Here is a 23,024-nt window from a genome sequence, read left to right as displayed (position 1 = left end):
TTCCCAGCCAGCCATTCACCAACCCTTCTAGCAGTTGGAGGAGAAGGCCTGAAGTCTCTGCAGTTGGAGGTTTCCCTCCAAGGAGCTTAGAAACCTACCTGCGTGATGTATGAAGGTTGTGACATGCTGGTAAACCAGCTCTCCCCTCCACGAAGGAAAGTTCTGATTTATAGCATTTGCCAATTTCTGCGGTGTAAATACTCCCACCTTGCTTTCAAGCTACCACTAGCAAAATCTCTGACACCCTAACAGCCACCCTCTCAAGCTGCCCTGGGCCAGCTCCGGCACATGGCTGCCTGGATGAATCTGAATCTCTTCCTAGAGATTCCTTAAGAGCCAACAGGCAGCCCTCTCTCCCTTTAGGCTAAGAGGTGACATCCCTCTTCATATCTGGCCTGGACTCAAACCAGTTTGCAACGCAGCAAAATCAAAATGTGGTCAAGGTCCAGTGGGGTTGCTGGATTTAGCAAATAAAAACACAGGATTTCTAGTTCATTTAGAATTTCAGATAAGTGACAATTATTTTAGTATAAGTATGTCCCAAATATTGCATGAGACATACTTACACTAAAATAGCTTTTCATGGTTTATCTGAAATTCAAATTTAACTGGCCAGGGTGGGAGCGAGGAGCCTTGCATGTCTTGTATTTTATTGGGCAACCCCAGCTCCTCAGACACGTGTAGGTGCCCGGAAAACGTGTGTGAACTGATGGCGGTGTTGAGTGTGGCAGCGGACTGGATGCCAGTGGTGTGCGTCTTCCTTGTTCACTGTTGAAACCTGAGAGAGTCACGGTGACATGTCCTGCCTCAGCTCCTCCTTGGTTTAGGGGCTCTTCAAGCTAAGAGGCACCCAAAGGCATTGAGTCCGATGTCTCTGATTTACAGACGAGGAAACTGAGGCCCCGCAATGTGACTTGCTCCAGGTCACTTAGCTAGCAACAGTATTGAGACTAAAATTTCCTGATTCAAAACTGTGCGATTTTTTTTTCTTTTATCCTGCACATCCTCATTTGAAAATCAGTTTGGTTTAATGGGCAAGAGTAGGCTCCATATGTTTGGTGGGGGTGGGCAAAATGGGTGAAGGGAGTCAGAACGCAGAAACTTCTAGTTAGAAAATAAGTCAGGGGATGTAACGTACAGCATGGCAACCACAGTTAGCGACACTGTATTGCACTTTGGGAATTGCTAAGAGTAGATCTTAAAAGTTCTCATGAGAAGACAAAAATTCTGCAACTGTGTATGGTGATGGATGCCGACTGGACTTACTGTAGCGATCCCTTTGCAGCGTGTACAAATATCGCATCATGCCGAAACTAATGTTATGTGTCAATTATACCCCAGTTTAAAAAAAAAAAAGAGTAGACTTTGTACTAAGACCGCCTGGGTTCAAATTCTGGTCCTGACAGTTACTAGCCATGAAACCGTAGGCCTTATCTCTTTTGGTCCTGTCTTCCCGTCTTTAAAATGGGGATTAAGGGGTGCCTGCGTGGCTCAGTGGGTTAGGCATCTGCCTTTGGTTCAGGTCATGATCTGAGGGTCCTAGGAGAGAGTCCCACATCTTGGCTCTGCACTCAGCAGGGAGTCTGCTTCTCCCTCTCCCACTCCCCCTGCCTGTGTGCACTTTCTCTGTCTCTGTCAAATAAATAGATAGAATCTTTAAAATAAATTAATTAATGAATTAATTAAATGGGGATTGAATGAGTTACTGCATGTAAAGTACTCAGAACAGTGCCTGGCACACAGTGAGCGGCCATGCAATAAATAAATGCTAGCCCCACGAACAGCCCCCTAGAAAAATCTGTTCCTTTTTTCCCTGTAGCTCCTTGAATCTGCTCCCACATGCCGATGTCTTCTGAACTTGGCCTAGGGCCCTGGTGCACCTGGTTCTGCTGCCCGTCTCATGGCCTGCCCCACTCTCCCTGGCGATCAGCCCCCACTCTGTGCACCTGAGATCATCATCGCCTGCAAAGTGGGAATCAGCACCCCTGCACCCACCTGCTTTGAGCAACGCTCAAGGGATTCACTGCGTTTAAAATCCACAGAGAAACCTGTTGATCTCACTGACGGCCCTACCCCGTATCCTAAACCATAATCAGACACTGCTCAGGCCAGACTGGGAAGTCCTGGGACGCCCTGGTGGCACCTTAGGCTTTCTTTCTGCCCTGAGGAAGGTAGTAGCAATGGTGGCGGCAGGATGAGCCTGGGGGACAGAGGTTGGACAGAGGGAGCTCTGCAGTCAGGCTGCCTGGATTGAAATCTGGCCTTCGCCATTTACTAGATGTGGACCCAATGTCTCTGGGCCTTACTTTCCTTAAAACGGACTTGATAACACCCCTGTTGCAGATTTTGTGTTCATCACGTCCTTAGCACTGAATTCAGGTACTGCCACTTATAGCAGTAGGATGTTGGGCAAATTCATCGCCACTTGCCTCAGTGTCTCCATCTGTAAAATGGGGACAGTAACCCTTTCCTCGTCGGAGGACTAAATGAAGCAAACTTTGAAAAGCTCGTGGCATCAAGGGGGCACCCAGTAAACTCTCAAGACAGTGGAACATCCTTATCATTTCATGCCACTTGCTTGGCCAACTTCTGTCAACATACTCTTCCCCCTGGTAGCTAGCATGGGAAGTGAGATGAAAGCTCAATTAACTGCAAAAGCAGAAATGAGCTTAGAAATCAGGCCTCTGTTTATTCCTCTCTCTCATACCTGCATCATTTAGCATTTGAGCCGCACGAGCCTGCCTCTTTTTATTTGCGAATTAGACATGGTCTTGTTTGGGATGAAGGTTGTTTTTGTTTCATTTTGCTTTATAAACAGAAACACTCCCTGATTTCTCTTCTGAAAGGCTGAGGAGGAAGCTGAGTCAGGTGGGTGTGGTTAACGTGAAATCGGTCATCGTTTCTTCACCTTGGGCTTGGCTTCCCCAATCAGGACACACTGACCCGCATATCAGCCGCACTGAGCATCCCATCTTATGCTCATTTCTCTGATGGCATGAAAAAAACAACAGCATTCTTCCGGAATGCAGGGCGGCATGGTGGAGAGAGCCAGATCCAGGCTCCGGGTCCCAGACCCAGGCTGGAATTCCACCCCCCTGCGCTTGGTAACTGAGACAGTGAGCGGGCAGGCTAGGAAATGCGGGGGCCAGCCTATCACCTATGAATTGGTGGTGGTGCCTGTCCTGGAGGATTACAGTGAGGCCAAGTGTTAATGGACATAAAGCTTGCGGAAATGCACCGTGGAAATGAGTGTACCTCAGTGACACCCCGTTCTCTTCCTTTTAGGATAGCATCCCAGGTCCGGGGTTCTACGATGTCATTCACCAATCTCCAGTGTTCAACAGTGCCTCATTGTCTAAGAAAGGGACGTGCACTTTTCCCTCTATGGTGAGAACCCCTTGCTTGAGTAAGGCCATTAGCGGATCAGTAATTTCCTTCATCCATTGCGCAAACATGTATCGGACAACTGGTCCCTTCTCTCCAAAGGCTGTGGTTTTAATTAGAAGAGTAACGGCTGCCTCAGGTGTCACGCAGGTAAATTAGAGCCTGTGTCTTTAAGTAATTCCCCCCACACACACATTGCCAGAGTGAGAAGAGAGGCTAGAGGGATATTCAGAACCTCAGCATCCACGTCAATTTTGTCATCATGGAGCAAACTAGGCAGATGTTTCCCTGAGATTTTTAGGTACCAGGGAAAAGATCTCACCCTAATAGGGTGTTTTACACCACTCGGTCTAATTGGGTTATTCAAGTTATTGAGAAATCTGCTGGGAGCAAAAAGAAAGCAGGCAACAGGCTGAAATGGAATGATCTTCCTCCCTTTCCTACTTCCCTTCTTTGTAAGATGTGGGTCTTTATCTTTGTGGATGGCTCTTAAGAATCAAGGAGCTATATGAAGTGCCAGTGTCCCTGACCAGACTTGGACAAGGATTTTTTTTCTTTTGCTCTTAATTTGAGTATAAATTGGCAAGAAGAAGAGATATAGCAAGGGAAAGAGGTCAAACCGGGGTAAGACTAGCTGAGATAGGAAAATGAAAAAGAATGCAAACACAAACTAGCATGAACAAAACACATGCCCTCTGTCCCTTTAAAAATTATAATAATCTCTTGCAAAGATGTATTATAATGCCTGACACTGGAACTGATTTCAAAACAAAACAAAACACCACACAAAGGGTCCATTTAAGACACGTTGGATGCAGCCACTTACTGGAATTTGACTTTGGCAGAGCTGACTTTGGAGCTAGCTTCCCATCAGCGGAGACATGGAAATCACCCAGGCCCCCAGCAAGCTCACAGAACAACCATGCCTCTGCCTCTTTTTCTGCCCCAAGCCCTGCAAATAAAGGGACCTGAAAGCAATCGGCAACAGAAGTGCCATCTCACGAAGTCTTGGCACAGGAAACAAGACTTAAGACCTAAGCCTGACTCAGCTGAGGCTTCTCGATGTGGCCTCAAGCACGTCACCCTTCTGTGTCCCTATTACCTTATAAAAGTGGAGACTCCCTGGAGGCGCTGGGCAAATTGCAATGAGTGAAATGCTCTTTGAAACTGCAGAGCATTGTAAACATGTTAAATATGATGAGTGTTACCACCTGAGTCACAAATAAGACCTCCCGCACCTCCTTGGTTTTCTCTCTGAGAAATTCTCTGCTGTAGAGTGGCACTGCCCATTCCTGCTTGGTGCCAAAGAAGGGACGCAATGAGAGCGCACGATCAATTCCCTGGTAGGCTTTGTGTGCAGTAACTTTCCAAACGAGGAGGTTGGGCCATCTGGAGGAGAAGAGGCTCAAGGGGAGGTCCAAGTATTATAGAATCTAATCACACCTGTCAGGTCCTTAAAAAATTCAGGTCAAACCCAAAAGAAAGCAGACATGGAGTTATGGAGGCTTCCCCTCCCCACTTTGATGGATAGGAATTTATATTTATAGACATTTAGGTTCCTGTAACCAGCCTGCAGTGGCTGATGGAGATCTGTTAGGAGACCCCACATCTTACCTACTTCCTTTCTGCGCGGATATGAATTTCATGCCTTTCCCCTCCTCCCATAGTGACTTTCACACTAGGCACCTCCTCCATTTCTTGATCTGAGGACCCTGAGGGTGTGAAAAGTAGACCTTGCCAGAGAAAGATCTGCCTGACTGACACTGGTATAGCCAGGAAGAGAGTGATTGTAGGTGAGGCTGACCAAAAACTCTGTGGATCTATAAATTCTAGAAACTTCCTGATGACTGTTGGAACCACTACACCCAACCTTTGGAGAGGACCTGTCATCTCGCTAAGTCCAAATAATTTAAAGAGCTTCATTAATGTATTCTAAATCTTTGCTCCAGGATTATTCATGAGGCTGATGGAAGGTTAAATGGGGGCAGGTGGGAGGAGAATTTCACGGTCTTTCTCTATTTGTATGGTGGCAGGAGTTGTTCTGGAAAAATTAGTAGGTGCTGGAGAAAGGTTCGCGAATGCCAGCATGTGGCCAGATTGGAACCCACAGGCCCGCCAATTAAAAGAAAGTCAAGGGGTGGGGAGGGTTGCGTGAGTGTTATTTCAGCTCTATTCTGAGACAAATTCTATTACAATGCTTTATGAAACTTGGCTTCAAATGAACAATTAGAATAATTTTTCCCCAAAAGTGTGTTTGTAGGTGTTCTAGGACAAAAAGATTTTATGATCCAGTAAGTTTCAGAGAGGCTGGGTAAGTCAAGTTAGGTTTGTTTATGGTAGGACTTCTCAGGGTACTTAATACGGTGGTGTGTATTATGAGTCTTCAACATGGGAACATGCTATGAGTCTTCTCAAATTTATTTGGCTCTGGAACTCTCTCCCTGCTTCTGCCACCATCAACACTCACTTATCTTATAGGACTGGTATGCCAAGGAACATTCTGGGAAATGGTGCTTTAGAAAAATGTGCTTGCCTCTCTGTCGGCTGAGTCAGGATAGACATGCTACAATCGGGATCACTGGGGGTGGTTTCCCCTTACCAGCCTTTACCAGCCTTCCTTGATGGAAGTGAAGAGGAAAGATGTGTCTATTCCATTGGGCAGAGGAGAGAGAGGGTACTGATTCTCCTTGAACTAGAACATCCCACAGTCAGTCATTCATCAGCTGATCATCTTGTAAATGAAAACATACATTGCTTTATCCCTTTTGAGTTTTCCTTTTTAGAATGGAATATCTAATCTACATCACCTAGTGGGGGCAGACAGGTGCTAATGTTGGTTCCACCCCTCAACTAGCAGACGAAGTCCAGTGGCCTCATCCCTAAAGTGGGGATAATCATAATATCCACTCCCCAGGTTTTCCAAGAGGATTAAATGCAACAGCCCATGAAAAGCACCCAGTTAACTATTGCCCGAAATGCAAAGAGCACAGAGGGCTGGGGGTAACCTTCCTTCTGGGAGCATCGGTGAATCCTGACAATTAGGAGAGGCTGACTGGGACTTGAACCCAGGTTAGACTCTGAACAGGTGAGACTCTGGACAAGAACACATTTGCCCCAGGGAGCACATCCACCTGGGTGGTCCATAGACTATATGTCGAGAACCATTGCCATCAAGCTCAGGGTGAGGGGTTGGTGGGGGTGTGGGTTAACACCGTCCCACAGCCTCACTGGCTTTCTGTGCTTGTGTAAGTATTGACCTCTGCCCAGCTGAGGAAACCCAGGGTGATGTTCTCAAGCTCTTAACCATAAAATTATGAGAATTTTTTGTTTGTTTGTTTTATCAGGCTCCAATACTTGCCATACTATCCTAGGGTAAAGTGATGTTATCACCTAGTTTCTATGGCTTTTGCCCCTTTTCATTTGGCAAACATTCTGTTTGTTTTGTTGGGTTTTTTTTTTTTAACTGAAAATAGTTTGTTAGGGCTTCCAGGAAGGAATAGGATTGGTTCTACTGAAAGAAAAAAAATGTAGTGTTCTATGCGATCAGCAATTAGGGGGCACCTGGGTGGCTCAGTCAAGCATCTGCCTTTGGCTCAGGTCATGATCCTGTGGTCCTGGGATGGAGTCCTGCATCCCGCTCCCTGCTCAGTGGGGAGCCTGCTTCTCCCTCTCTCTCTGCCCCTCTCCCTGTTCGTGCTCTCTCTCTCATTCTCCCAAATAAATAAATAAATCTAAAAAAAAAAAAAAGAAATCAGCTATTAGGTGGAGGGTAGGAGGCATGGGTGGACAGCAAGCCCCATCGACCCTTGTGCCTTTAAGACATTAGAAGCAAATTTGTTATTTAGGCAATTCAGATTACTTAATCTTAGAAACAAGGCGTGAGGTTTTACTCAGAAGGAAAGCCTCGGCTGGAGGAAAAAAGTCTAAAGCTTCCCATCGTATAAATTACCCAACAGCTGATGAGTCAAGGGTAAGTGCCCTGAAACGGGATTGGGTGGCAGTGCATTTATGGCAAAATTATTTTTGCCAAGTCCCAAATGTAAGATGAATAATTTGAGTTAGTTTACAGAAGTTGAAACAGGTCAGAACTTGCGTTCTCGAAGAGCAAATCCTCAAAGCCTGAGGTCAGTTTATTGTTGCTACCTGCCGGAGTTTCAGCTTTCACACAATGCTTCTAGACCTAGCGCTGGGCTCCATTCCTCTGACATCTGGCCTGTGGAGCCAGGAGATGATGTGAGAGTGGCTGATGCCTTTGGCTTTCTCCTTGCAGCGCTCCCGATTGGACACCATCATTTCTAAATACCCTGCAGCTAACGCGTACACCATCCCTTCATGTTTTGTCTCGAAGAAAGACTTCAGTAATTCCTGTTCCAGCATGTTCCAGTTGCCAAGCTTTGCCAAAGTCCTCAAATTTGAAACTCCTGCACCAAACCAGTACAATGTAAGAACGTCGTGTGCTCTTGTTAAATATATACTGAATGAATGCTTTCCTAAAATAAACGAAGGTGGGCGACGCTTTGGGAAACAGCACCCTAATGCGATTGATAAACCAGGTAGCATTTGTTGACTGCCCAGCAGGTACATAAGGCTGAGCAAGGCTTTATGGAGAATTGGCAGAACCCAGAGAAAAATGTGAGCAGCACAGAGGTCAGGGGGAAGCAGTGGGAAGACCACGCCCTGGAGAATACTTACTATAATCACTCCTACTACAGAACCTTTCTGGGACAGTATTCTCATCTGTAAGAATTATTATTTTCTGCATTACCTGCAGTCACTATCCATTTACTGCTTGGGTTTTTATAGGGAAAAGAAGCTTCCCTATTTCCATATCAGAAACTGGGTTTTTTTTTTTAAGATTATTTATTTATTTATTCGACAGAGATAGAGACAGCCAGCGAGAGGGAACACAAGCAGGGGGAGTGGGAGAGGAAGAAGCAGGCTCATAGCAGAAAAGCCCATAACGCCGGGATCATGCCCTGAGCCAAAGGCAGACGCTTCACCGCTGTGCCACCCAGGCGCCCCAGAAACTGGGTTTTTAACAGTAATGCTCCGCCAATTACAATCACTTTGTCGTTATGGAAGCAGAACGGTATGATTAATAGTTAAAAGATGGAGTCAGGTTCAAATGTCGACTGTGCCACTTTCTAACTGTGTGGCCCTGGGCATGTCCCTTCAGCTTTCAGGACTCAGGTTATTGATCTGCAAAGTGGGGAAACGTGTCTACTTCATAGCGTTAATGCAAATATTATACTAGGTCATCTGAGCTGACTGCTTAGCCCAGCCGCTGCCGCACAAGGACTCCACCGTCCGTGGAGATCGGCAGGGCTGCCTCTGGGGGAAGTCACGTTACCTCCTGAGCCTCAGCTGTAAAATGGAATCAATTATACTCACCCTATAGGGTGATGACGAGAACCAAATGAGACAGCAAATGTGGAAACCCTCTAAAATACGTAAGAAATGAATTGTACATAGGTATTCATATTATTATGACATATTGCAAAATATTTTGGTCTTAGAGTACGTCATCTTTAATTTCCTATTTCTTTTATGATACTTATAAACAATATTTATATTTCTGACTACAAAGACTCTGCCGACCTTCTGTGATCGATCCAATCAATTATAATGTGCTCAAAACGATACATGTGCTGCTAGGCTGGCACTGTCCAATAGAAATATAATGGTAGCCACATACATCATTTAAATCTTGGGCACCCGCGAGGCTCAGTCAGTTAAGCGTCTGCCTTCAGCTCGGGTCATGATCCTGGGGTCCTGGGATCAAGCCCCACATCGGGCTCCCTGCTCAGCTGGGAGTCTGCTTCTCCCTCTCCCCCTCCCCCCAACTCGCGCTCTCTCTCTCTCCCTTTTGGAAAAAGAAATAAATAAAATCTTTAAATCTTCCCAGTAGCCACATTTGAAAGTACAAAGGAACAGGTGAAATCAATTTTAAGAATAGATTTTATTTAACCTAGTATATGCAAAATACTATTTCAATGTCTAATCAATATAAAAATTATTAATTATACTTACGATTATACATATAATTATAAATAAAAATAACTAATGTTTTACATTCTTTCCATCTATCTTTACAATCCAGTGTGTGTTTTATACTTTCAGCACATCTGAATTTGGATCAGCCTTGTTTCCAGTGCCCCATAGCCGGTGGCTACTCTGTTAGCAGCATGTCTCTGGACAGTCTTCCCCTGGGATAATCAGAGCCTGAAAATAGTGATGATGATGAAGTCCTTTTCCAGGCCTATGTACTGTTCTAAGCATTATGCATTCATCTTATGTAATAGGCATGAGAATCCATGAAATGGGTTCTCTCTTTTTTCAGTTTCTGGAAGAGGAGGCTGATGCTCAGGGAGGGGAAGGGATTTGCCCAAAGTCGTCCTGCTCAAAGGGACCATTTGCCTATCCGTGAGCACAGGTAAGTGGCTGAGGTCTCGAGCTGGAGCTGCTCTGTGCTACACCGGTGAAACTGCTCAGATTCCAGTGGGGACCTCAAGACGAAACTAGTAAACAGGCAAACAAAATAATTACAAACTGTGGACAGCTTTGAGGCAGACGAATAGTTGGAGCTTGAGAGATAGAATATGTGGGGAATATGGGGGATGACAGCATCATGTACTTTAGACTGGGTGGTCAGAGAGGGCTGAGGCTGAGACCTAAGAATTGAAGGAAGAGCCAGCGTTGAGGGAACAGTATGTGCAAAGGTCCTGGGACAGCAAGCAGCTGAGCCTTGGGGAACTACAAGAAGGTAGCTGGAGTAGCATTAGCTAGGAGGAGAGGTGGGTAAGGGGAAGCCAGACAGATAGGCAGGGGCTAGATCATTCAGGACCCTAAAGACCCTGGGAGAGATTTGGTTCTCTATGGGAAGGCTTTGAGGGGGATGACATCATCTGGTATACTTTTTAAAAAACTCCCTCCAGCAGCAGTATGGAGAATGGACCACCATTCAGGTGAAGAGTGGATTTTGAAAAACCAGTTAGGAGACTATTATGCTAATAGGAGAGAGGTCAAGGCCTGGTCCAAGAAATTGATGATGTTCTTGGCCATTGCACCTTTGCCATTCCTGAGAGAGGGAGTTAGTGTTTCATGCATCTGCCAGCACAACCCACTGTGCACTCCTTCACCCGGCTTCACATCTCCAGTGCCCCACACAGGTCCTGGTATGCGGTACACTTACAGTAAATGCTTATGACGTTGAAGGAATTACCCCCAGTAGTATATAGTCGTTAATCTAGAAAAGACAGCTTCCCAAGTCAGAGCTCAGACCTTCTGCCAATGGATTGATTTTAAGAATGTGGTTTTGTTGATTATTGTTTTAATGAGACTGAAACTAATTCATGTTCTTCATTAAATATATTCAAGCATTTTAGAAATCCATGAACTGGAAAAGCAGAATTCTCTTCTAATTTTGCCCTCTCAAGCAAACCACCATCAAAAACAGGTGCAATTTCTTTCATAGTCTCTTCCTCCTCCCTTACTCCAGTATTAGGGTTATGTTGTCCATGGTACACATGCATTTTCCATTCAACTAGAGCCTGGTTTTTTTTCCCTATGGTGGTACAGTAAACCTGCTGCTTTTTTCCCCCCCAACCTGCCAGTGGAGCTAGCTGACTGTTTTCCTCGTCTAATGGTGAAATCTTCCAGTGAAACAGACTCCAAGTGTACAAAAATTCTCCCTCTTTCAGTTGTTTTTCTGTCTGGGTGAGGAATAAGGCTGAAGTCGTGTTTTGTCTACAGGAGGCTTTTTTCAGATCTGGAGAACAATGGTTGAGTCAACTGGCAAGAAGCAGAAATGTGGTAATCCTGTTAGCCACACTGCAGGCGAGGGCTGTTAGGGCTTTTCTTTGCCTTCGCTTACCTGGATCCCCCACCTCTCTATTCGAGTCCTTTCTCCCTATACCATGTTATTACTTCCTCTCCGGCAACCTGGCTCCTGTCCTTCTGTCCAGTAATTAGCCTGCTCCATGTGATGTTTTTGTTTGCCTTCCCTGCATGCATTCTAGCCATTAGGACCCTGGGAAAAGCTGAATTCCTCCGCCTTTGTAAACACAAAATCAAAATGCCATCTGCATTTCTTGAGAAACATTTTTTTTTAACAAGGGAGTATCTCAGAAAAATCAAACCATCCTGGCCCCAGCAAATAGTATCACTCATTCAGTAAATATTCCCAGTCACTGCATTTACGATTTTTATTGCTTCTTTATCTAATGAATACAAGGACTGACTACAAATTGGCATTTAAAATATGTATGATTCACGTATAGCAGAGGAATGATCTCAGGGTTCTTTTCTTTTCTTTTTTTTTCCTCTCTCCTATTATTTTTAGAGTGCTGAACACACTGGATATTGTGTGGAATAGTCAAAATTCTTAATTTCTGGCCAGTCCAGAAAAGTCGAGACAAGGGAGTGTTACAGATCTGATCATAATCTTCAATTACCTGATGCCCTTGGGTGCCCCCAAAGCTTGCACTCATAGGAGGGCTGTTTGAACAATAAGGAATAAGGGTGGGGGTATGTCGGACTCAGTGTCCTGAAAGGAATAAAACTCATAGAAAAAATAAGGAAAATGCGCGTTTGCCGTGTTATAGACATGAAAAGATGCTGTCCTAGAGGGGTCGTCAGCGGACTGCTGTCACCCCAAGTGCATCACGTAGAGCCCGGGCACCCGATCTGCTTTACAGGTGAGGAAACCCAAGTTCAGAGACACTGAACAGTCGGCAGCATCACGCCCCGTGTGTGGCAGACCCAAGACGAGCCTGGCAGCCCGGTCTTCGGGCTCCTCTCTGGGCTCGGTCCGCTGTCCCATGAGGGTTGACCAGACATTCGCCCGGGATCACAAACTCCTCAGCCGCTCCAGCTGGGTTGATGGCAAAGGCACAGTCGGGGGTCCCTTTTCCACGCGCGTCCGTTCACTTTCTGAGGAACAGCCTGCTTGTGTCCTGCCCGCAGGCCTCTGTGTCGCACTGCAAGCAGAGAAACAACGTCTGTGCCCGAGCCGGGTTTATGTCCAAAACCCCGAGAGGATTTTTTGCTGTGGCTGAAACAGGACCTGCCCCAGGTAAGCAGCCGCCTTGCACCGGCCCTGACCTACGGGTTAACGTACCAGATCCGCTCTGTGGGGGCCATTGCTTCATAGGGAGTCTCTGTGGAAGGAGCTCGGCTTTGGGGGAAAGGGGATATTAAACAGGTGCTGAACAAAAAGGAGAGAGCTGAGGACAAGACCCGGGTCTCCCCCTCCAGGGGAAGAAGGGCTGCTCTGGCAATGGCCCCCAAAGCAGCCTCGTTGGCCTCCCCTTTCTTTTTTTTTTTATTTATTCGACAGAGACAGAGACAGCCAGCGAGAGAGGGAACACAAGCAGGGGGAGTGGGAGAGGAAGAAGCAGGCTCATAGCAGAGGAGCCTGATGTGGGGCTCAATCCCATAAGGCCGGGATCACGCCCTGAGCCGAAGGCAGACGCTTAACCGCGGTGCCACCCAGGCGCCCCTGGCCTCCCCTTTCACGACCAGGCGCACAGGCTCTGGGCTGCCAGATGGGGAAGTGACTTCTCATCTCAGAAGTGTGCACATTCGCACGGCCCAGGCGTCCTCACAGGCCACGGGGGGCACTCAATGCCCTGAGTGTCTGGACCCTTCCTTTCCTCCTGAGCCTCGAGGGGACTTCATCAGCTAGTCAGTCACCCAACACTGGGACACGGCTCTGTTTACGGAGAGCCTACTCCGTGCTCAGTGTTTCCCACGCAGTCCTCACCCGCCCGTCTTCCGTGGCCTGTACGCTTAGTCCCACGCTGCAGGTGAGGAGGGGGGCTCGGAGTGGAAGTGGCCTGCTCAGCGTCACACGGCCGGCGGGGGGCAGGCCTAAACCCAGAGGGGTCTGACTGAGGGCACTGTGGCCCCTGTCAGCCCACGGGGACTTCTGAAACTGCCCCAGGAGCCGGCCTGCAAGTGTTTTCCTCTCTGGGCTGGGAGCCCTGTCGCTCTGTCCTGTTTCTCGGACCCGCTCCCGCTTCCAGCCTCAGGGAAAGGCTTCCAGAGAGGTCAGGCGATGCCGCCATTGGTGCTCGGGGAGCCCTGGTCAGAGCAGACCTTCCCAATGGGTCCTGAAGACCCACCACCACCGCCACCCCGAGGGAGCCTTGAGCCCCCGAGCTGAGAGAAGGAGCGGGGAGGGTTTGCCTGCTGGATCACGCCTCTCGGAGGCGGGGTGGGGGTAAAACTGTGCCTGTTGGATTTCAGCAAATCCAGATTAAAGTTGAGAAGATCAGTCTGAAGCTGAGTAACAAAAGCAGCCCTAATTAGGAGCTAAAGCTCCCGGCTTGCAGCAGCGTGGGCAAAGCCTCACCTTGTTTGTTTATACAGAACAAAGCCCACATCCCTGGAGTCTGGCCAGAGGCCCTGCCAGTGAGCCCCGGGGTGTGTGGGATGCGGGCACCTGCTCAGCCAGCCACACGTGCCCACTCCTTCCAGGAGAGTCCTCAGGGGCACCTGGCCCCTTGTAATGGAGCAGGAAGGGGAGAGGTGGGGACCAGTATGTGTTAAACTCCTACTGTGTGCCAGAGGCTTACTCTTCCCATGGAATGATCTCCAAACCCAGTGCGGGGTTTGGCCAGCATGCAATCGTGTGCTCAGAAAGTATGAGCTACTATTATTGATCCCCATTTGACAGGCAAAAATGGTACTTAGAAAGCAGGTAACTGGCCCAGGGTCCCTTCGTGGATTTGAGTCCAGGCCCATCCCACTTGATACCTGGTGCCTCAGACCCTCCCCAATCGAAACTTGCCTGGGGAGGGTGCCCTTCCGCGATAAACACTCAGCTTTGACCTCTCAGAAGTAACTCTGGTCATTCCTTCTCCTCCGGCTGGGAGAAAACAAATGTGGAGCTGGGACTGGCATCCCTGCCGGGTCCCTGTCCCAGCTGCTCTCAGGGCCCCTTCCTTGGGGGTCTGAGCAAAATGCTGACCCTCACGCATTTGCCGGTTGGATTTTCTAAAGTTTACCTTTGCCAAGCACGTCACAAGTGTCCTCCTCTCTATTTTTCCTTAAAATAAAAAAAAAGGCTATTAGGATGGGGGAAACGCTGATATTAAAGTGTCACTTGACACACGTGGGTTTCAGCGTGGGAATTGCACTGTGAGCTCAACTCCGCGTAGTCTTCCAACCACGCTCCAGAAAAGACGAGAAGGAAATACACCAGCGCTTACGCTTGGTTGTCTCTGGGTTGAGGAGTGTAAGTGTCTTTTTCTCTTTGCTTCTGCTTTTCAGCATTTGATAATCAAGCCATAGCTTTAACCTTTTTGTGGAACAGAAAAAAATAAATATTTTGTATATATACAAATATATACCTATTTACACGCTCATGAGAGAAAAAGAAACATAATGTGAGAGACGTATACCAATATTATAAAGGCTGCTAACTGGACATTTGCCTTTTTTTAACTTAAGCATCTATTGGGAACATCTTCTCATGTTATTAAGAAACCTCCTAAGAATATAATTTTTGAAACAGGTGTACGGTATTCCATTGCACGGCCGTACCGTAAGATAAGGACCAAATGGCCTCTTATTGGAAATGCAGGTTGTTTTAAGCTGGTCACTAATATACATAGAGAGGCAGCAAACATCCTTGTAGCTCACAGCTTGTGTGCAATCAAGACTATTTCCTTATATTAATTGCTTGAAGTGAAATTGCTAAGTCAAAAGTACGTAAAATATTTAAGGTTTTGGGTTTTTAAAAAAATATTGCTGACCAAACTGCTCTTCAACTGAGAAGCAATTTATCCTCGTGCTTCTATGAGGCACCTGTTTCTCCTCACCTTTGCTACCACTGGGTATGATCCTTTAAACAGAATTGTGCTACCACGTTATCTTGCTAATACCCCATATTGCTGTTTTCAGTATTTTGCAGTGGAAAAGTAGATTTTCTTTAAAACGAAATCAATCTTACAACGTTTAGAAAACGTGAAATATTTTTCCCACCCACAATGCGACCACTTCTCTGGGTTCCTACCATTTTTTATCCGGAGGGATCCATTTGTACCTAGATGTCAACATAATATACAGGGACTTTTAGGCATTATTTTCACCCACCTTTTTTTTCAAAAATATGGCCATGTGGCTTTATGGTCTCCATATTCAGCATGGCCAGCGCTGACCTTCCACCAGACTGGGTGCTGCTTGCCTCTGGTGTCGGTACCTTAGGGCCACGTACCCCTCCTCACACTGCGCACTGTGGCGTGCGTCTCTATGCTTAGAGCATTTCCATGTTGAATAATTTCCTTAATTTCTGAGTAGTGGGAAGGCTGGGTCAGAGGGTCTAGACACCCGCAAGAGTTTTGCTCAGTACTGCCTCTTTGCATTCCAAAACACCTACGCCCACCGACAGGGCTCCCAACAATTTAGGGGTGAGACTGCCTCCTCTTCCCCCAACCCAGGCCATTCTCTTCCTCCGTGAAGCTTTGTGCACAGCCAAATTAGTTTTATTCTCTCACAGTTTCTTGAAACAGGGCATGGTGGGACAGCATGGACTTTGGAGACAGGTGGCCCTGCATCCACATAGTAGGTGCTAAATAAATATTTGTTGATTGCATAATAGTTACTAAACGACTACTATGTGCCAGGAACTTCAATATTACTCAACTCTCCTAACCACCCTGTTGTTGGAAGAATTATTCTTACCTCATGGAGGAGGAAGCCGGGCTTAGTTCCTAGTTAGATGAAATGTTTTTGACAAATCATTCAGTATCTCCGAGTCTCCCTTTCTTCCTTTTTACAATGGAGGTGACGAGGTCCCCTCTAGCTGGGCTGCTGTGAGCATTAAATGAGCTAAGTATGTGAAGCACGTGGTACATGTTTCCTAGAGAGCGAGTGTAATTTTCAGTTACTTCAGGCAACAGACCGTCGTGGAGCGATACCACCTTATAGGATTAAATGTATTCTTAGGTGTGAGGTACTCCTTTTTATTTACTTGAGAAGAGTTCCTTATCCTGTTTTAAAATGTCTTTCTTCTTAGGGCATTATAATATCAACGAATCCCTTGTGAAACAGTCGCCAAAGGTATTGATGTCTTGTTTTAAATCCAAAACTGGACGTGGACTGCAACTGACATCAACAGGCCCGGGACCTGGTTATTATGACCCCAACGATCACACCAAAATTCTGAAAAAGGCTCTTATCCCGTGAGTCCTGATTATGCTGATCTTTCTCTTGAAAGGTGGTTCTGGGGAAGGACCCAACCGAAGCAGAAAAGGAAGGGGTGTCACTGGTTGGAAGGACAACGGCTCCAGATCACTGTCTGGGGGCCCTCGTGGACATAGTGGGTGCCCAATAAATATTTATTGAAAGCATAATACTTACCGAGCTAATACTGTGTGCCAGGAACTTGACAACTTAGTCAACCATCATAATGACCCCGTTGTAGGAATTGTTACTCTTACTTCATAGACTGGGAAGTGGGGCTCCAGTGAGGCTGAGGATTTGCCTGTGTGCACACAGCTAACTTGAAAGGCCACTGGGAATCAGGCTCAGAACTATCTGGATCTTTCCACATCCCTCATGAAGATGCGCTATCTTGGTGCTGACATTATTCTATTTTTATAACATAAAATCTTTCCTGGGGTGGCAGGATACACAGCAGCAAGGGGCTGTCACGGTTTTGTGCTGATAGGTTGAAAGTCTAGACTGTGAGGTTGGTCGGACCTGCTGGATGTGAACTTCAGCCCTGCTGTTTTCATGCTGTGCGACCTAGGGCACTGTACTGAGCCCTCGGAGCCTCCGTGTTCTCATCCGTGAAGTAGAGATACTTCCCGCCTTATAGCGTTGCTTTCGGATTTTCTACGTTTGGCGTGGTGTAGGTGCAAATGGTGACAATCTTAGCACAAATGCAAAAAGTGAAGACGGGGATTTGTGTTAACCCGTTTAATTTCCTATGCATTTAATATTACTTTCCCCAGACAGGTGTAAGAACTCACAGGGCTTATTTATTCCTCAGATGGTTCTAGAACAGAACTAACTGTAAGGTCAGGCCACCTGTCCCCCTCTAAGACCTCACCCCGCTATAGTCCTCTCTAGGCAGGATTGGCTCCGGGGGGGGGTGAGGGGGAGGCTGACCTGCAGGGCGGGCCCCCCCAGAGAGGTCAGGCAGGTGACCAGGCTCATACCACAGTGGGTGAGAAGTCCAGGCAACCAGGGGAGGCTGGCAACAGTGGGCCTACTCTGACCGTCAGGGCAGGACAAGGAGACGGGGTTAGGGAGAAGAGCAAGGCATGAACCTGCCGGGTCAAACTTAGGATCTCGAGAAGGGATTCAGACCCCAGATGGAATCCACTGGGTAAGTCCCTTCTGCCCTTCGGTTCTTGGGTTTGGCAGGTCGGCCCCTCACAGGCTCCAGGGCTCAAAACTGGGGCAGGACGGTCTTCAGTAACAGGCTCTCTGAACGTCAGGGACTTCGGCCTCTGGGCTGGCTTAGGGCACCGCTGCACACCACCTTTCCCCTGCTGTGCCAGCGAGTAGAGTGGGTAAGAGGACAGGGTTTGGAGCTAGCAGAACTGGTGTGAGTCACAGCTCTGTCCCTTCCAGAGGCTTCTCCTCTCTGAGCCTCAGTTTCCATGTCAAGTGGAGATAAGGGTCTCATCTCATGGGGGTTTCGTGAGGGTTAGATGAGGGTTTTATCATTACAGCTGCTGCTATTCTGTATCGAATGGCATATGAGCATATAGGATACCACTCCTCTTTGGCATAGCCACTCAGGCCCCTAGCTTGAATCTGGAAGCTTCTTCGAGGCAGTGGTGAAAAGGAGAGCGGAGAACACTCAGTGTTGAGCTGCTTTCCCCAGAGAAGTGCCATTTGGCCTTTGCTAAAGTATGGACGAGCGGTTTAAAATAATTCTCATTTTATGACATTTGCATCTGTCGGTCACCAGGCTCTGTCAGTTTCTGGGTCTGTTCTGGAGGCTGTGGGGGTGCTCGGGTGAACGGGGTGAACCATACGTACCTTCAGCTGGGCTCACCTGGGAACGACTCCAGAGCAAAGCAGAGGCGTGCACAGCAAAATGCTGGATCATGTGGCCCCAAGGCCGTGTGGCTGCACAGATCCCCGAGGGTAGTCTTTCCAGCTGGGTGCCGTGTAGTGGTGCTGGCGTGGCTGGGGGTGTCTGGGGATCCCTGGCTGTCTGAGATGCCTTGTGAATGACGCATCTTTGGTTAACAAGTCTAGGAAGCACTGCCTAGGGACCCTCTAGGAGAATCACAGTGTACCTGGCCCGATTGAAGGCTCTGAGATGTCCTGAAGTAAAGAAACCTATTAAACCCAGTGTGTCTTAAACTTGGGTTCCCCCTGGTGAGTGCATGGTGCCCTGGGCAGGACATTTGTGTTAATTTCCCCCATGGTCTGGGGCTGCTCTCAGCACCTCCCTGGGCCTTATTTCTCTATGTGTTTAAAAAAAGAGGGAGGTCTCTCCATTTCTGACCCTCCGGGACCCCAGGTTTGCTCACCATGCATTCAGGAGCACGTACTGGGGGCAGTGAACACGGAGCCAGCCCGGACCCGCGAAGGAGGCCCAAAATACATGTATTTTTAATTGACATGGAAACGATACAGCTGAGAAATCTCTAAAACGAGAAGATAAAACTCATGTGCTCTGGGGCAGTCTAAACAAGCATCCATCTGTTTATGTTCAAGGATGAAGAAATGAGTTAATAGAAAGCAAAGATAAAACTGAATACCCTGTATTGAGGGAGTATCCAGACTCCTGTCTCGAAAACTGGAGTTCTTTCCTGTGTACCTGAAGGGAAGAGAGGGACAGGAGCTGCGGAAGGGGGTGGGGCACCTGCTGGGATCATCAGGCCCCTGAGAAGGTCTGCATTGTTTCCTCCCCATCTCTATGTAACTTTGTTGAGACTTTATCCACACCAAGTCTGAGCACAGTTCCCTCTCCAGGGCTGCACGGGGCAGTGGCGGAGAACCTGGGAGTCATCACCGGGTCTCCTGGTGGCAAGCAAGTACCCTAGGTGTCACGCCCATGTGACATGACGTGAGGCCTCTCCTTATTTGTCTTGAATTGCAAGTGCTTGGCTCCTTATTTGGGGGGAGGGTCCCAGCTTGCAAAAATTACCTTTTGGCTCTGCTTTCTTGAGGATGCAAGAATCGGGAGATATTAGTTGTCCCTAGAACTGTTGGTCCCATGTTACACACCAACAAAAGGGAAGCCCAGGGAGTGGAGGATTGGGTGATGTCCCGGGAGTGCTCAGGGGGCCGGCAAGGGACCAGGCATTGGCTTGTCTCTACTCTCCTCGCTGGCCTCCAGAGCTGAGAATGGGCTGCAGAGGCAATGGGGCTAGCGGGGGTGTGTGTACACCCAGGCTCCGAGTCTGGGCATCACTGAACCTCTGCCTTCCCCACTCGCCAGCTCCAGGAGCCTGGGGGCAGGGTGGGGGTCCCGGACTCCCAGGAATTCAAATTCAACCCTGCACATTGTGAAATGAACACTTGGTAATGTGCTTGCGAGGATGAAACAAGATAACCCATAGAATTCACCAGGTCTGGAGCAAGGTAAGCTTTCGATACATGTAACTTGTATTTTTATTGCGATATGTGAGCAGGTGGTCTGTACTCACCTGTGCTTCTCAAGTGGCCCCTGGAGGGCAGATGCTGTGCTAAGGGCTGGCAGGGTGTTCGGATGACCAGGTCTGGGTTCCCTAGCTGAAGAACAGGGCACGGGTGTCTCTTAGCTGTGGCCACCTTCTGACTCAAAGCTAAGGGCGTTTATCAGCTTACAGGGGGGACTTTCGAAGAGAAATGAAGTGTCAGCTTCAGGTCTTCAAAACCGTCACTGTGATGAGTCAGTGAATCAGGGTGAGTCAGGATAAGGGCTTTTTAGAGATCAAACTGGTCCCTCCCGGGTGCTGCCCTCCACGCACACTCGCCAGCAGCGAGGGGAAACGCCCACTGACATCTTCCTAACCCTTGATCTACTTCCTGGAGTTTCTAAGCCACTGGTTTTGCACAGACACGCTGTCCTGCCACAGCCAGAGCTGAAGAATCAAACCCTGTTGGCCCCACTCCAATTTGGGTAATTATCATGACCCACCTAAAGTTCCCCTGGGATTTTCAATTAGATATGGGATGCTTCTTCCCAAGCGGCTGTAATCTGTCACCCTCTACCTGTTAAACAGATGCTGCATTCCACCCCAGAGGCAACCGGCTGCCCTTTAATGAAGAGAAAAAATTGCCCCTTTATTCCTCCCGACCCTGGGAATCCCCGAGGCAGAGTGAATCGGTGCCTGGGAGTGTCCCGAGGGTCTCGGATGCCTTCCCCGAGTGACCCGCTGAGTCCTCCGAGACATTCATTATTCTTGGACATTTACAAACAGCTCACATTGGGAGCTGCAAACATACTTAATCCAGTTGTGGCCAACTCAGAGCCTTTGATAGATGTTTTCTTTCTACGGGGCAGGACCAGGTTGGCTTTTATACCTGAGCAATGAGGCTCATAAAAGGCCCGGTCACCATGCACTGAGGCCAGCCCTGGGTCTGATCCAGCCGGACCTTTGTGATCTGCCCAGCCCCACCTTGCCATGGAGGGAGCGGCCCTGAATGATGGTAAAACTGTCAGGTGGGGTTCAGATGTCTGGACTCCCCAATTGGCTGCCACCCCTCTATTTTCTCTGCAGTTCAGCAAATGTCCTGGGGAATAGGGATGGGGCCTCAAAGATGAGTCAGACGCAGTCCCCTGCCTTAAAGAGCTAGGCACGTAAAGAGCGTTAGAAAACCTAGCATGTTCTGTGCAGAGAAAAGAAGAAGGGCTAGAACATATCCAGGGCCCAGCCACGCTGAGCTAAGAGCTTTCATGGATGTCACCTCCTGTCATGCTCCCAGCTCCCCCGCAGGGCAGTACTGTCACGTAGAGTACAGAGGAAGGTGGTGGAGCAAGGAGTGGCATGCAGGTCCAGCTGACTCCAGGACCCATGCTGCTCTGTGAAGCCCCAGGAAGGGCGGTGGGGGAGGGAGAGGGCAGTGGCCACGGAAGTTTCCCTGAAGGATGCAAGATGTGAAGAATGCTCAGAGTTTGCAGGGAAAAGAGGTGATCCTGGCAGAAGGAACAGCATAGGCAAAGGCAAGGAGTGGTCGAACAGTGCTGTGTTGGGGTTTCTGGAAGGTCAAATGGAAGCAAGGGGCGTGGGAGGTTAGGCTGGATGGAGAGGCCATAAATAGGAGCTATTCCTTTAGCTTCTCATCGGGGTCTGTGAGGGTGGATGGTCAGAAGCCTGTGAACATCCTAGAGGTCACGGGTGCATTGAGGGCTGAAGGCAATCTAGGAGGCTTGGTGGCCTCTGCCGCCTTGTCTCAGTTCCTGCCACATGCGCTGCACGGCGTGCCTCGAGCGTGCTCTTACCCCTGCTGTTTCCTCTGTGGGAAATGCCCCCTTTCTACCTGAAGAATTCCTGCTTACGTTTCAGGGCAAATGTTAGCTCTTCTAGGGTAAAGTTCTGGATTCATTGGAATTTCTGCCCCCTCCCCCCAGTGCAATGTTTTTATCTTTATTCTAATATTTCATGTTTTAAAAAAATAATACAAGTAAAGTACCTTCATAAGAATCTTCATAAGAATCCTGGATGGAAGGTATTATTACCCCATTTCACAGATGGAGGAACTGAGCCTTAGGGAGGCTGAGTCTTTTCTAAGGTCACACAGCTGGTGATGGGGAAGTGCAGGATCAAACCCACGTGTGTCTGGGAACAAAGCCTATACTTCCTTAAGTTGTCACCAGCCACAACTGTCATTAGCCGGGGATTGTCAAGCACTTGGGAGCATTCAGGGTCTGTGTCTTCCGCACAGAACCATCTGGACTTCCCAGTGTGCCTGGCTCATGGCTGTACACGTGGCTGGGGCTCTTTAAAGATCCAGAGAGCTGAGCTGCGGTGCTGAGATCTCCCGGGCACATTGATGGGGTGGAGGGCCAGGGACTTCTCTATGCCCTCTTGCCAAGAATCCTGGCGAGACGCTGGCCCGGCCTCCTGCAGGCTGTCTCCAGTTAGGATAGCTGATACCTCATGGCCTTTTCAAAGAATGGGGCCCAGGGGTGACCCAGACCGCTGGGGTGACCTCACGCAGTGGTTGGCTCACTCCGGCTCCAGCTTTTAGGACTCCTGCCTGTCTCTCAGTGATGCCAGTCCCACACTCATCAAATTTCTGGGGGTGCTTTGAAGGGGTGACACAAGCCGGAACAAGGAGAAGCCAGCTTTCATTTCGAAGGGGAGGGGTGGTTCATCACATAAACTATAACCTGTTCTTCATGTCACCTGGAGGGGAAGAAAGAGGCAAGGCTTTTTCTCCTTTTCCTGTGGGCACCTTTGTTCTAAATATAAGCACCCCGCCAGCTGCTCCCCCATCCTAAGATGGGAGCCTCAAGCAGATTTACGATGACTTTCAACGGCCTGGCCGTGGGAGTGGCCGGCCTGCCTCAGGGTGACTCTGTGTGAGGGGGGCCCCCAGCCACTCTTTCCCGAGGCTCCGTTGCTCCCCTGAGACCAAGCAGCAGGCCGTGGCTTCCAGGATCATCCTACCAACAGCAGCTGCTGTTTCTGAGCACGTCCTGTGCGCGAGTGCGATGCCAAGCGCCCTCTTCTCTCCAC

General features: G+C 48.4%; 1 protein-coding gene across 10 annotated transcripts in view; it reads left to right on the top strand.

Annotated features, from left to right (window-relative positions):
* The window catches only part of STPG1 (sperm tail PG-rich repeat containing 1), a 48,442-nt gene that overhangs the window by 19,328 nt on the left and 6,090 nt on the right, over nt 1-23,024 (top strand). For all 10 annotated transcript variants that reach the window (XM_034646646.1, XM_034646651.1, XM_019802713.2 and 7 more), the window contains 4 exons: nt 3,286-3,387; nt 7,655-7,825; nt 12,349-12,457; nt 16,406-16,571. In XM_034646646.1, the coding sequence (XP_034502537.1) occupies nt 3,286-3,387; nt 7,655-7,825; nt 12,349-12,457; nt 16,406-16,571 (548 nt within the window). The remainder of the gene's footprint in view (nt 1-3,285; nt 3,388-7,654; nt 7,826-12,348; nt 12,458-16,405; nt 16,572-23,024) is intronic.

The sequence above is a fragment of the Ailuropoda melanoleuca genome, chromosome 2 (genome assembly GCF_002007445.2).
Source record: "Ailuropoda melanoleuca isolate Jingjing chromosome 2, ASM200744v2, whole genome shotgun sequence".
Classification (NCBI taxonomy): Eukaryota; Metazoa; Chordata; class Mammalia; order Carnivora; family Ursidae; genus Ailuropoda; species Ailuropoda melanoleuca.
This window is presented reverse-complemented; position numbering and strand designations above follow the sequence as displayed.